Below are 15,610 nucleotides of genomic sequence, written 5' to 3' on the forward strand. Positions count from 1 at the left end.
TGATTACTTTTGTGGTTTTGATTTAATTGTGTATTCCAATTAGAATATTCATGGGTTTACTTGTGAGTATTTTGGTTGAGTTTTGGATATAAAAAACCATTCACATGGTTTTTGGTGTCCAAATAAAAATCCTTCTTTTCTTTCGAAATTAAGGTCGCTCTTGTTGTTCCTTTGGGAATGACATCAAATGGGGGAGAGTTCTTTCGAACTTGTGCTTAATGGTAATATCTTGCGGGGGCGGCTGTGGAATTTTATAGGGGTTATCTTGCGTCTTAAAACTCCTTGATGAATACTATTAGCTTCGGCTATAAGATTGCATCTAAATTAAGATGATATGTTGTCTTTCTTTTGGTCATGAAATGTCTCTTGTGGAAATTTCATTATGAACCCGTTCTTGTACCTTTGCCAATTTTATTGACAAAAAGGGGGAGAAATATTGTAGGTCACACTACAAATACATATGGTTTTCGGATTATTGTGTAAGGGGGAGTGGTTTCCATGATCGAGATGGAGTATTGACTAAGATGGAGTGATACATATCACCATAGTATTATTGTTAAAGTCGTGATGCAATTGGACTTTGATGTTCATAATAATACTATGACATTGTATAATAATGATCGAGAATCTCGATTTCTCTCATTGTTATAGCTATGGATCTTCAACAACGGTGATACTAAACTTACAACCTTTGGGATCATTGTAGTAATTGGAAGGACGAATATTTCAAGGAACGTTGAAGATTGGACTATGGAATAGGAGCCACTAAAGTTTATCTTTTTTGTATGCCATATGTATTAATAGTTATGTCACTAAAATTGACAAAGGGGGATATTGTTAGAGCATAGCTCGGTCAACCTCGCATGCGTTGCTATATCAAGCATGTTTGTCAATGTTAGTGATCAAAACTATAAAGTCTTGATTTCTAGCCTATTAGCTAAGTCTCGGACTAGGATAGGAAAAGTGTAGTTGAGCTCAAGGACTTCATGGTGATTCAACGACAACGACGAAGATCTACACCAAGGAACCGTGGAACTTCATCAACAAAAAGGTATGTGAAGACTTGAACTTATCTATCACTCGAAAGTCTATCTATTCTTCTCCTACTTCTTATGAGACAAAAGTCGAATGCTATATAGACTAGATCATATACACTTGATATTTCGAGCTGAGTATTCATTGCTTATCTTTTACTCGAAATCATGTGTTGGTAAAGCGTTTCGCTTTGATCAGGTTTATCTTCACCTAGTGACGAAAGTCATGAAAGTTTTAATCACTTTGGAAATTGCTCTGACGAGAAAGGTATGTTGTTCTTCACGACTGAATATCGCCCTCTGAGAATGTTTCAATGATTGAAATGAGAGTTTAGATTACATAACCATGTATTCCTTGAACCCAAGTTTTCGAACTTTGTTGATCAAGAGAAATCGGTAGGATTGTGGAATTGGCTTGCCAAGTCCGCGAACCCAGTCTGCAGACTCAGTCCGTGAACTGACGGAACTTCTCGACCGAGAATTTTTGCTGGGATTTCCAAAACTCGTTTGTGTGCTAAGTCCGCGAACTCAGTCCGCGAACCCAGTCCGCGAACTGGCGGAAGTTCTCGACCCGAGAATTTCTGGTGAGTTTGGAAAACTCAACCGATTAACTTAAGTCCGCGAAATTATTTGTGAGCTTAAGAGGTTATGATCTAAAGATGTGCTCTGAACATGAAACACTAATTATTAAGGAATGCTTTATGCAAACCGTGGCTATAATGTTGATGAGCCGATTCCAATCGAATCGAATCATCTTTGTTTCAATTGTGTCTTGTGTAGTTACATAAGATCTCATAGCAATTGAACAACTCTTAACTAGTTAATTTGAGTCAATTGAACTACTTATGGTGAAGAAGAACATGATTATGGTTGACCTTTTGGGTTATCATGTTGAACCAACATACGTGTACTCGTTTGGGCATGGTTTTTCTCAAATCCAGTAAACATGTACCTAAGTGTGTGTGACAAGCTATGTATTTCGATCTAACGGTTGAGAGATATTGACTTTAATCTAAATCAGGTTTTTATCTAACGGTGAATAGAGTTTGCTTTGTACCTAAGGAAAAACCCTGATTTGAAGGCTATATATATGAGACTTCTAGCATTGAGCAAACCTAATACCCACACGTCTGTGTGCTACTAGTGCTCTCGCTAGAGTCGATTTCCATTAACTCTTGAGTTTCTTCTCTAAACTCGAGTTAACGACTTAAAGACTTTATTGGGATTGTGAAGCCAGACCGATACTACTTTTATCGTAGTTGTGTGATCTGATCTTGCATCTTCTATTGTACGATTACAATCGATTGATTGGATTGAGATCGTGAGAGTTCTCCGATAGGCAAGATAAAGAAGTCACAAACATATTCATCTCACTGTTTGTGATTCCTTGACAATCCACTTGTGTAGTCAAGAAGGATTGTAGAGAGGTGATTGATTAATCTAAGTTGTTCTTCGGGAATATAAGTCCGGATTATCAATTGATTCATTTTACCTTGATTTTATATCTAAAGACGGAACAAAACCTAGGGTTTATCTGTGGGAGACAGATTTATCCTTTTGGTAGACTTTTCTGTGTGAGACAGATTCGTTTATTATCAAGTCTGTGATTTTGGGTTGCAACAACTCTTTATTGTGGGTGAGATCAGCAAAGGGAATCAAGTACGCAGTGTCCGGCTGGGATCAGAGGCGTAGGAGTACAACTGTACCTTGTATCAGTGGGAGATTGGTAGGGGTTTAACTATAGATCAGTCCGAAGTTAGCTTGGAGTAGGCTAGTGTCTGTAGCGGCTTAATACAGTGTGTATTCAATCTGGACTAGGTCCCGGGGTTTTTCTGCATTTGCGGTTTCCTCGTTAACAAAACTTCTGATGTCTGTGTTATTTCTTTTCCGCATTATATTTTATATAATAGAAATAATACAGGTTGTGCGTTCGTGATCATCAACTTCTCTAATCCAACTTTTGGTTGTTGATTGTAGTTGATTGATCATTGGACATTGGTCTTTGGTACCGTCCAAGTTATCTCTCTTTGATAAAGACCCGCTATTGATTTTATATTGAGTAGAAATCAAATCGAGAGATTGAGATAATAAATCTTTGAGATACTTTTTATCTAGATTGAGTTTGATTGTCTAGTTGATTCTCTAGCAAAGTATTTCAGAGTTAGTCCATATAGATTGCTAAGCGAAATATTGGGTGGTGTTATTAGACCCCCGCTTTTTCGGATACTAAAATATGACAACCAAACTTGACATACCAACGTTTGGTGGGTTCAACTGAGCAATGCTCTAACATTAACCTAGTCCGAGACTTGGCTTAGTTGAACAAAAATCAAGATATAGTTTTGATCATCTAACATTGAAAACAAACTTGAGATAGAAAAACTTGTGAGTTCAATCGAGCAATGCTCTAACATGACTGTATCATTTATAATGATCTCGAGGATATAGCTAAGACTATCGAAAAGATGTTGTTTTTCAAGGATCATTATGGAAGAGTTTCTATGAAAAAATGTGGATGTAATGGTTGAAATTGATGTACATACTCCCCTTTGGCACTGACTGCATGGGTGATGGAGTGAAAACTTGGATTGAATTCTCTTTTACTCTTCGATCCTTGAAGTTGTGCCAGTTCTACAAAATTCTTGGCCACTCCAAAAGCAATTATACTCTAAAGAGAAAAGAAATTCTGGAATCTAAACTAGTCTTGAACTCTGATAACCTTATCAATCCGGTATTTAAATTTCAAAATCTTAATCTCAATGCTAGTTCAACCTCCGCAAGATCCATATTAACCTATTAGAGCATTGCTCGGTTGAACCCACAAATTTGCTATCTCAAGCTTATTCTCAATATTAGATGATCAAAACTATATCTTGAATTTCTGGTCTGCTAAGTCAAGTCTCAGACTATATAAGAATTTGGTAGTTGAGTATCAGACATCACCCCCGATGACTGAAGATCGTCGAAGATATTTGGAGAACTTTTGTATCAGGTATGTGGAGAGTGAACCATTCTATTTAATTCACTAACTTACCATTCTATATTTTTGAGACGATGTCATACGACTTCTAGTAGATTTACAAAGAAGAAGTTTCGAGTCTAGGTTGTCTTATTAAAAATCTCGAAATATGATTCCAAGCAAAGATGTTCAACGATCCTTAACAATATTAGTTCTAAACAATTCATTCTGAGAACTAAATTTTTGGATCAATTTAAAATTGCCGACGCAAATGATTTTATCACGTGGGAATGTTTCAAACATTATAAGAGAGAAATATTGAACAATCATATATTTCTACGCAGGGTAGGTTGGCAAACCAGTTCGCAAACCATAGATACTTGAGTTTCAGAAATACAAGAGGGTTGGCGAACTAGTTCGCAAAATGCAAGTTCAGATGGGGACAGTTCACGAACCGTTGTCAACTGAAATTTAAAAGTTGGTATTAAAGGCTAGAAGTTCACGAACCGTGGTCAACTGAGTTCAGTAGTCTTGCAGGTTTGGTGAACCCGGTTCACGAACCGTCGCACCCTGACTCGTGAACAAGCCTAATGGTTCACGAACCGTAGTACCAACCGTCCCAGTTTAAGATTTTAGCACATGCTCAAAGATTTTTTCTTAAATATGTTTGGCCTTGTTAGAACACTCTCAAACACTTCTAAGACTACATTGATCACTCAAACACTTATGTGTGTGTATCATAATTAAGTTCTTAGGTGCTTAAATGAACACCAAATATCTTTAGTTCTTTGACATACTTGCCAAACCGAACAATTATTATACACGGTTCCAGAACCGGTTCCTAGTGTATATTCTTCTATTGTATTTTCAAGACCAAAAAGTGTTTGTTTGATTCTCAAGTTATCTTAGCTTGAATTCTAAGCAACCCCTGATCCTTGAAAATCTATAAAATAGAGTTGCTCTTTCAACTGGGAAATTCAATCCTTGAAACTTTGTATCCTAGTTGATTCTAGAGTCGTCCTCTATAGACCTAGGTTACCTCCGAGAAACATAATTAGGTCTATGAATAAAAGACATCGCTTTGGGGATTCGTGAAGCCAGGTCTGACTATCTTTATCTTGATATTTCGTGTATTCTGATCTTGTTTTTCTGCTATCGAGGTTTTCATAATTTCTTTCAGGCAAGATAGATAGTAATTGAACATTTCTCTTCATATCAGACTATGTGATTCCTCAAGATAGATATATGAAAACTGATCTTTTAAAGATTATTCTTGAGAGGTGGTTAAGAATCTAGGCTGCTCTTTAGAAGTCGCAAGTTCTGGATTTGTGAGGTTTACTAGATCTGTCTATTACAAACTGTTAGAGCGTTGCTCGGTCGAACTCACAAGTGTTGCTATCTCAAGCTTGTTGTCAAATTTAGTTGCCAAAACTATATCTTGATTTCTAGTCATTACACCAAATCCAGATTTTTGTCACAGGGCATATCTGTTACTAATTAAATTTTTAACAGATATACGCCGTTGCAGAGACACCGTGATTAATATTGTTATAGTTTTTTCTGTGACGACGATTAATTAAAGTCACACTTATACATTGTAACAATAATTGATAGTAACAATTGACCTAATTTTAGTACTGTGACACGTGTCGTGCTTGTCACATCTATCTTAACGGTTTTATTTGTTACTATATTTTACCACAATTCAACGTATGACACGTGTCACTTTCTGTCACGGATACAGTAACACCTATAAGTGTTACTTATTTACTAGCAACGCATTCCTTATGGACACGTCTCTTCCATTTAAACTAATGTCGACACATGCTTTTTTTTTATCACATCTGTTGTTACAGTTAAACCTGTGACAATTCTTTAAATTACAATTTTCAAAAAATGGATAGTCTGGATCATTTTCGTGGACCCGGGCTTGCAGTTTACAGGTCTGGACCTGCACTTTCAGTTTACAGGCCTGGACCTGCAAATAAACCTGGCAAACTATCCAGTATCCACATTCCACCATTTATACAGTCATTATTACACAATCTCAATCTGCAAACTATACAGATTATACCATTCATAAGAAATCTACATAAGAAGAATAAATCTTATTCAGGTACTCTCGGATACAAAAAAAAAAGATCCTCTCCAGCTGCTTAGTTGGTACAAGAATAAAGGTTTGCAGGCATGGAAAATGTATCTATCAACTTAAGGGTAATATGGTCATTTTCAGAGTCTTCGAAATTTTTAATGCACTTATTCCGTTAAGAGCAGTCTGATCACTTTCACAGTCCGTAATATTTAATTTACTTATTTCCGATAAAGGGTAGTCTGGTCATTTTCACAGTCTGTAATATTTACTTTACTTATTTTCGATAAGGGTAGTCTGGTCATTTTCACAGTCTCCATAATATTTATTGCACTTATTTCCAGTAAGGGTAATACGGTCATTTTCAACTGTGTAATATTTACTTTACTTATTTTCGATAAGGGTAGTCTGGTCATTTTCATAGTCTCCATGATATTTATTGCATTTATTTTCAATAAGAGTAATATGGTCATTTCACAGTCTTTAATATTTACTTTAGTTATTTTCAATAAGGATAGTCTGGTCATTTTCACAGTCTGCATACTATTTATTGCACTTATTTCCAATAAGGATAATATGGTCATTTTCACGGTCTTCGGAATTTTTATTGCACTTATTCCGATAAGGGTAGTCTGGTCATTTTCACAGTCTTCGGAAGTAGCAGATATTTTTGTTGTGGTTTCGTTGACAAAATCGAGAGAAAAGGTTGGTATTTGTCCAAGTCAAATTTCCTACAAAGTCATGACTTGTTGACTTGGTCTTGATTCTGTTTTCTAATATTAAGAAAATTAAAAAAAAAAATCAATATTGATTTTTAGAAATTAAATAAAATTGTTATTTTGTATAAATGTTGCGAAAGTCGTGACAAGAAAAATCCTAAGAGTTATTAATTTGGGGTTGTTTTAGATGTGGTGAATTTTTTGGGTGGAAACATCATTTTAGATTATAATTGTGATTTCTAGATAATTGTCAACAAATATTATTGTTACTAATAAAAAAAAATATTCCTAATCATTATCACAAATACAAAATTTATTAACAGTTATAATTGTTATAAGACTTATTACTGGTGTATCAGTGACTGCAAAATAAACTGTGACAAGCTACACTGTAATAAGATCCTGATTTTGGTGTAGTGAGTATACAATTAGTTAAGTCTCGGATTAGGATAAAAGATGTAGTTGAGAAACGGACATCACTGCAGTCATCATTGCGTTCTACCGTTTTAAGGCGAAGATCAACCGAAGCTTTTGGAGAACTTCTTCAAGAAAAGGTAAGTGAAGACTGAACCACATATTTCTCAAGTTATATTCACCTCAAAAATGCGCCATAAACCCTGGATGATCGAGGAACCCAACGACGCGATATCGAGACAAATATACAACTCTACTAAGATAGCAGAACCTAATCATAGGCGGTAACAACCTATATAGCTCGTGACGCCTCTGTCCATCCTAATTAAATACTAGTAATTAAGTTGGGGAAAAAACATTAACATTTTTTTTATTTCATTTACATTTTCGTATTGATTGTATCTAAACTTTAAGTCAAAATATTTACATACCTATTTTGAAGTCTTCAAAATGAAACGTGTGTAGTATACCACCAATGTTCCACAAATACAAACAACAATTTGTTTTGGTGTTTCTTCGCTGGTACAAAGTGAACCAAGAAAATTTACCGACAATAATTTTAGCACCATTAGGTAGCTTTTCATAAACTTCTATAACTTCACACCAACCACGTCTTAGTTTTGAGCATAGCTATCTTGCTCAATTTTTGTAGACAGAGCTTTGGATAATTCTGGACCGAAATATAGATTGTGATTATTCTCTTCATTCGAACTTGATTTTCCCGTCGATAAAGATATATTAGGTTTATTCCTTGGTGGGTTTTCATTTCCTTTTCGCATGAAATTTTGAGATTGGGACATTTTTTTAGAGAAATCTAGAAAAATAAAGTAAGAATTAAAAGGATTTTTAGCGGAGAAAATGTAAAGAAGATTAAACTTAGCTTGAGTTGAGTGTTTGAAGAAGATTGTTATTTATAAGGTTGAAAAAACTAATCATTTTCGGGATGTTGGGAGACATCCATGGTCGTTGGGGCCACCCACGGTTCAAGTTGAGACAATTGTCCAAGTCTAGGATGACCAGCTTAATCTTCTCCAATATACTCTGTTCTCCATTGTTAGAAATCTAGTTTGTCCATCGACGTGCACCATTAAATAAGCAATTTTGGCAAGTCCCACTTGACTCTCTTTTTATGTGTGAAAATTTCAGTCGGAGTCTGCCAAGTCCCAATAAACTAGTTCGAAGATCTAATATAATCGGAAGGCCAATAGAATTTATTACACTCTTTTATCAAAACAAATTGTCGATAGTTCCCCCGTAGACTATTTTATAACAACTATTAGATGACCGCCGTTATGGTGGGACGGCCGACCGAAAAAATTGACACAAAACTAAATTTTGTTCTTATATTTTAGTTCCGCCATAATGACACGAAGTCAGACTTGTAAATTTGTAAAGCAAAATTATAAAGCAAAATTATAAAGCAAAAAGATGTATCACTTTTCCTAAAACGGAGTGAAAGTATTATTTTTCCTGAAACGAAGTGAAAGTATCTCTTTTTCTGAAATGGAATGAAAGTATTTTTTTTTTTCTGAAACGGGATGAAAGTATCACTTTTCCTAAAACAAAGTGAAAGTATCACTTTTTCTAAAATGGAGTGAAAGTATCATTTTTCTTGAAACGGAGAATTAGTTGATGCATAAACCGTAATATGGTTGCATCATGGATTATGCATCCTTTGTGGTGGTTTGCATAATGGATATGCATTTAGTTTTCGAAAGTTGTGGCTAAATGGATAAATACCTCCGATTTTTTCATAAAAAAACTATAAAGTTGATACTGTTGTTTGTACTCATTGCATAGATTTCTTTAAAATCTTTCCAACGAGATAAAATTTGTAAAATTCCAAGACACGGATTTTTAGATATGTTATATATTCTAGTTTGCTTTCCAATTATAGTAATTAGAATAAAAGGGAGGACCAGTGTCGTTTTTCATCGCTGAACAAAAAATATTTGATTACATCAAATCCAATATTTTTGTGTCAAACTCGGAAAAAAAGTCATGCATGCTTCACATTAACGCAAAGTTAAGCATTTCTTTTAAAATAAATTTAATATGAAAAGCGTAGGATTTTAATATGAAAAGCTTACGATTAGCCCATTAGGATCTAAACCAAATACTAATACCACGAGAAATGTATCCAGGTACACAAAGTGGTTATTACTAACAAACAATATTTATAAGAGAAACATATACTTGATAGGCACCGATAAAGTAGTCAAGTTAAACAAAACTGACTATTCTTTGACTGTTCTAATACTTACCAAGCAGGGGATTGTCATGGATCCACAACAACCGCCTATCAAATGTCCCCGTAGGAAAGGAGTCAAAGGACTTCTACGGGTCCAATCATTTCTTCCAAATATGCAAAGTTGCAGCTTGCAAGGATAAAAAATGACTTTCCTTGTGTAAATTGATAATTGAACTAATGCAACGTAATGTTAGTTTGCACGCTGTGGTAGAGCAAGAGTTTAGTCAACAACGTGCTCTCCGTGGGATCTTAACATAAAACCCTCGTACACCCATGCCCCATGTGACGGCTGAGTCATTTATGTTTTCGTTCTAAAATTCTGAAAATGAGTCTTTATTTTAAACCAACTTGTATACCTACTCTCATCACTTGCCTCTTTATTCATATCAACTTATATAAATATTACCCGCCCTAAAACACAGAAGAAAGGCATAGGCATTTTAGTACACTGTTGACTTCCTTCCTCCGTGTCTACAGTTCTCTCCAGATGACGGTCATATCACCATCTCTCGACGATGAGCGGCTCTTCACTTCCCGTCAAGCGGGCGGTCGGTTTCTTTACAAGATCTATTTCCTGGTTTTTCTTACAGGAATAGTTTCTTTGTTGTACTATCGCGTCACGAATATAGCTTATGATCATCCAGTTCTATGGTTTCTCATAACTTTAGCTGAATTCTGGTTTGGAGTCACTTGGTTCTTACAGCAAGGATTCAGATGGGCACCAACGTATCATGTCGAATACCCAGAACGTCTGGCAGAATCAAATCTACCACCGATTGACGTCTTAGTGTGCACGGCTGATCCAGACAGAGAGCCGCCTTCCATAGTAGCAAACACTCTATTGTCGTTGATGTCTTACGATTATGATGTTAACAAGCTCTCTTACTATATCTCCGATGATGGTGGTTCTCAGTTGACTTTTCACGCCGTTTATCTGGCTTCCATTTTTGCCAAATCTTGGTTGCCTTTCTGTAAGAAATATAATGTAGAACCAAGGTCCCCAAAAGTTTACTTCTCCACTTCATCAACTTCTTCTCCTTCCGGTCAAAGTTTCAGGCAGGAATATGACAAAATTAAGGTACATAAACATCTGTATTTATTATTATCTGAAATAGCTCACTTACGTGTCATACTCAAGTTGCCACTTTTATTTTGTCCTTCTAGTGATATCATATGTGTGGTGGTTAGAGAGGGTACTTGGTTAGGTTAGGATTTATACCCGTTTCAGTGAGTTCGTAACCTTGTGCAAGTTTGACTGTGAAAATGTTTGACTAATATCTCCATTTTTTTTTTCCTTTTTTGTGTTTCGATTTGTTGAAACTGTTTCATAAACCGGTTGTTGATGCAGGCCAAATTCGAGAAGATGCAAGAGCGGATTGAAAAGGCAGGACAAATACGAAATGTGCCAATTGAAACAAGAAATGAGCACAAGGGCTTCAAGGAGTGGGATACCAAGGTCGACCCTCGTGACCATGCCAGCATAATCGAGGTGAGTGTTTTAGATTTCTTAATCATTTCATCGCAAAACTAGAAACACGTCAATGCAGGAAAAGAAAAATCAGCTGACATGCTATCATCTTTATATCGTCTGATCAGGTTTTGCTGCGTGGAAATGGAGTCGATAAAGATGACGAGGGCAATCCAATGCCATCCCTTGTATATGTCTCCAGAGAAAAACGACCTACTTCCCACCATCGTTTTAAGGCCGGGGCGTTAAACGCCTTGGTACGTACTTCTTCTATTTTAAGATTCACAATTCTGTCTGAACTTCTATTTTACTAGTAGTTACTAATCTAACTGGGAAGCTTTTCTATTTTGTGCAGAACCGAGTGTCGGCATTGATAAGTAATGCCCCGTTAGTTATCAATGTCGACTGCGACATGTATTCTAATAATTCACAAGCACTTCGCCATGCCGTCTGTTATTTCTTAGACCCTAAAGAAAGCCACCGCATCGGCTATGTTCAGTTCCCGCAGAGCTTTGGTGGGATTACGGATAATGATTTGTACGGAAATGGCGTGAAAAGAATTTATGAGGTACTTAAAAAGGAACCAAAGTCATGTCATGTGTTTTTTTTTTTTTTTTGCCTCTTATGTGAATTTGTTCCCTAAGAGCATCCACAGTGGGCGAGTATAACCAAAAATTTGGGATGAGATCGTAACACAGTGGGACGGAGTAAAGATCAAATCCCAACCAAAGATCAAATTCCAGACCAAATATGGTCGCGACCAAATCCCAAATTCTAATATAGTCGGGCGTAAATTTAAAGTACGCTTGTTGCTGGGCGTAAATTTAAAGTACGCTTGTTAACGGGCGGAGATTTAAATTACGCCCGATGAAATTTTAATTAAATAATAAAAAAAAAAGAATGAGGCGGACTTTTAAAGTCCGCCTGATGAAAGTTGCAAAGAATGGGGCGGACTTTTAAAGTCCGCCTGATGAAATTTTACAAAAAAAAAAAATGAGGCGGACTTTAAAAGTCCGCCTGATGAAATTTTAATCATGTACCGTTGCGTCACAACACGGACTAAACCCAAATTTTGGTCTTTTTTTTGATCTTTAATCTTTGGTTTTGATCGCACCACTGCAGTTGCTCTAAGTGACATGTTTCTTGTTTTTTAGATTGAATTTTTCGGCACCAATGCACACAATGGGCCTATGTACGCTGGAACTGGTACGATTCACCGTCGGGAGTCTCTTAATGGAAGGAAATATGATCCAAATGTTAAAATCAAATTAGAAGACAAATCAGGTAAAAAATGCACAAAATTGGTTAAAAAGATCAAAGTCAACAATTCCTGGGTGAAATGGACAGTTAGATTTTGATACTTTAAATGGACAAAAATGTAAAAATAGGCATGATGTAACCAGTTTCATCGTGCCCATTTTCAAATATTTTTTCTTATTTTTAATTTACACAGGATATATCAAGTTTCATCCTTGCTATTTTTTAAATTTAAGCTAGGATGAAACCAGTTTCATGTTTCATCCGTACTATTTTTTCTTGGCCATTTCACCCAAACTATTTTTTACTCGTCCATTTAACCCGTGATTTAAAAATATTTGGACAAATGACCCATTTTCCATAAAAAATGCAGCAATGATTGTTTCGTGGCTAGAGTTTACAAATATTAACAGATTTATGTATTTAAATGAACCATTATTTAGAAATCAACAAGTGTTTAAACAAATCTGTGTGATGCAGTCAGAGGAAGTAAGAACTGGGTTGAATTGGAGGTTCATGCAAAACTTGTAACAACTTGCACATACGAGGAAGGCAAACCATGGGGGAGTGAGGTATGCATACCCTTGCTAGTTATGATTCATATTCTACTGCCGTTATGATTAATCTTTCATTTTATTTCTTAAAAATCTCCCCCCTCTTTAATGCAAACAAGCCAAAATGATAATCCTTACTCATTTTTTGGTTCACCAAACGGAATAGGACTAAAATGATTAACGGAATAAGGACTTTTTGGTTAATATATATCTAAATAAGTACGGAAACGATTAACAGATTAGGGACCTAAAAATAATAATATGTGAAACCGTTTATTTACAGAAACGTCATTTTATAAAAGAGAAGACAAATATTTCAAAACTTCGTATCTTCTAAATGATACGTCGGATTTTTGTGAATTTTATATATTTGGAAAACTCTTTGAATTACCTACTCAACGAGTATAAATAAAAATATCAAAATTTTACTTTTTAATGTATTTATAGTTCTCCAAAAAACTAGCTACTATAATTTAAAGGTAAATTAAAAGAGCCTATGTAACTTTTATATGTTGCCTATATGATACTCAAATCAAATACTTCATTAGATACACTATAAAATTACTTAGAAAAATCTATAGATTATAGTTTGGAATACAAATGATTACCTCGGTTTCATTAAAAGTGATATTTACACTTTTTCATTTTTACCTAATAATAAGCCAAATTTGAAAATAAAATGAAAGTACCGATTTTTAACAAACAGAAGGGAAAATTAAGAAAAAGTAATGTCGCCGACGTGCATCGCACGTGCCCACTACTTGTCATGTTAATGCAAGCGAGAATGTCAGTGGCTTACGCGCTTATTTCTGTTCTTGTTTTTGCTACGTAGATGGGACTAATGTATGGAAGTGCAGTTGAGGATGTATACACTGGGCTAGTGTTGCATTCAAGGGGGTGGAACTCGATATTTTGTAGCCCTGAGAGGAAGGCCTTTCTAGGTTTGGCACCAGTTAACACCAACGACACCCTCATTCAACACAAAAGATGGTCAACTGGCTTGCTTGAGATCTTCCTCTCAGATTACTGTCCTATGAGTTTGGCTAATCTTTTTGGAGATGGGAAACTAAAGCTGGGACAAATAATGTGCTACAGTTTCTACACTTTGTGGGCACTCTGGTGCTTACCAATGCTCATTTATGCTGTCGTGCCCCCTCTAGCAATGGTGAACGGGATATCCTTATTTCCAAAGGTCTGTCAGTGAATTTTACACTTAGTTCATACCTCGATGTGCATTTGGTTGCATTATCATGTCGTATTAGATACTTGGTTTATATTATTTCTAGTTAATATCTGTTTGGTTTATTTTCTGTTTTGCAGGTAACTAACCCTTGGTTTAGGATTTTCATCTTCTTAGGGATTAGCTCTCATGTATTTAGTTTAGCGGAGCTAATGTTGGCTAAAGGGACCTTCAAGATGTGGTGGAACGAAACAAGGATGTGGATGCTGAAAGGAACATCCTCGTACCTGTTTTCAGTTATGGTCACAATTTTGAAAGCATTGGGTATTTCTGAATCAGGGTTTGAAATTACTAGCAAAGTCATTGATGAAGAAGCATTAAAGAGATACAACAAAGAAATGATGGAATTTGCAGTCGCATCCCCCATGTTTATTCCACCTATAACTCTGTCGCTGCTGAACTTATACTGTCTTGCAAGGACAGTAGTATCACTAGTCACAGCAACAGTCATGTCCAATAATCTTGAAGAAGCAGAACTCAATACCAGTCTTGGTGTCAGTAACTCATTGGCGTTGGTCCTACAAATAATCATTTCAGGATATATAAGCATTATGAGCTTACCGATATACAAGGCCATGATCTTGAGGATGGATAAAGGTCGCATGCCAACGTCAGTGACCGTGTACTCAATCGGGCTTTGTGTTACTTTGGTCTACCTAGCTTCAGTTTTCATGTGATTTGATATGGGACTTTTGTACATTTTAATTTCTAGTCTTTGTATGCTTTTCGAAAGGTCTTCTATTTAGTAGCCTTAATCTGCGAAAGTTACAGTTAGATCTATGTGCACCATTATTCTGGTTTGGGCCAGTGTTGTATATTTTGATTTCTGGAATGTAAGTAGTGCATCTGTTTTCACTCTAAAACAGACATGTGTACTTTGGAAACTTTCACGACCTTGATGCGCTAAAACCAATTGAAAATGACGAGGACACCAAGTATGTACCACAATTTTTTTGTATCGGTTCATAATAGACAAGTCTTGTGTAATCAAAAATACAAAACATAATTTGGACAAGTTTGGCAAGATAAAGAGAGGTCTAGATTTATCTAGGGAGGAGATAAATCAATGATCTTAGTTTGTTTAACTTAAAAACATTATGAATGTTTTATTAATTAGTGTCTTATTAATTGATCATAATAAATAATTCATTAAATTTTCATTATAAATGTCCTCTTAATTAATCTAATAAATATGTATTTTAATTAATAAATAATTTTAATAAAAATTATATTAATAGAATTAGTGGCGGTAGTGTAAGAAGTAATGGCTGGTAGAAACGGCGGCGGGTGTTAGTGAGTGGTGGTGGTGGAAGAATAGTGGCGATGGGTGATTTATGATGGTGTGTGTTGGTGAATAGTTGTGGACAATATAAACAGATACCATATTTTGAGGATGATACCATGCTATTTAGGAAAAAATAATCATAACTGCCGGATCACCTAAATGGTACCCCTGCTACCTTTAGTACCCTATTGTATGAATCATGGTTCTAAATGTTAAAAGAAAATTGATCGCAGTATAAAAGAAAATATAACAATAAATAAATATAATGAAATAAATTAATTAACAACCTAGGTTTGTTCAATTAAAACTTTATACATGGTGTTTATAATTCAAAACTAGA

The 15,610-nt window shown here is 35.5% G+C and overlaps 1 protein-coding gene across 1 annotated transcript; it reads left to right on the forward strand.

Annotated features, from left to right (window-relative positions):
• The first annotated feature begins 9,832 nt into the window (after positions 1-9,832).
• LOC113289966 (cellulose synthase-like protein E6) lies at positions 9,833-14,914 on the forward strand. Its single transcript, XM_026539424.1, has 8 exons — positions 9,833-10,544; positions 10,815-10,955; positions 11,063-11,191; positions 11,290-11,502; positions 12,089-12,218; positions 12,672-12,763; positions 13,578-13,937; positions 14,066-14,914. Exons 1-8 carry the CDS (start codon positions 9,954-9,956, stop codon positions 14,660-14,662), a joined length of 2,253 nt encoding a protein of 750 aa, XP_026395209.1. The 5' UTR covers positions 9,833-9,953; the 3' UTR covers positions 14,663-14,914.
• Positions 14,915-15,610: the final 696 nt, after the last annotated feature.

Source organism: Papaver somniferum, chromosome 6, assembly GCF_003573695.1.
Source record: "Papaver somniferum cultivar HN1 chromosome 6, ASM357369v1, whole genome shotgun sequence".
Lineage (NCBI taxonomy): Eukaryota > Viridiplantae > Streptophyta > Magnoliopsida > Ranunculales > Papaveraceae > Papaver > Papaver somniferum.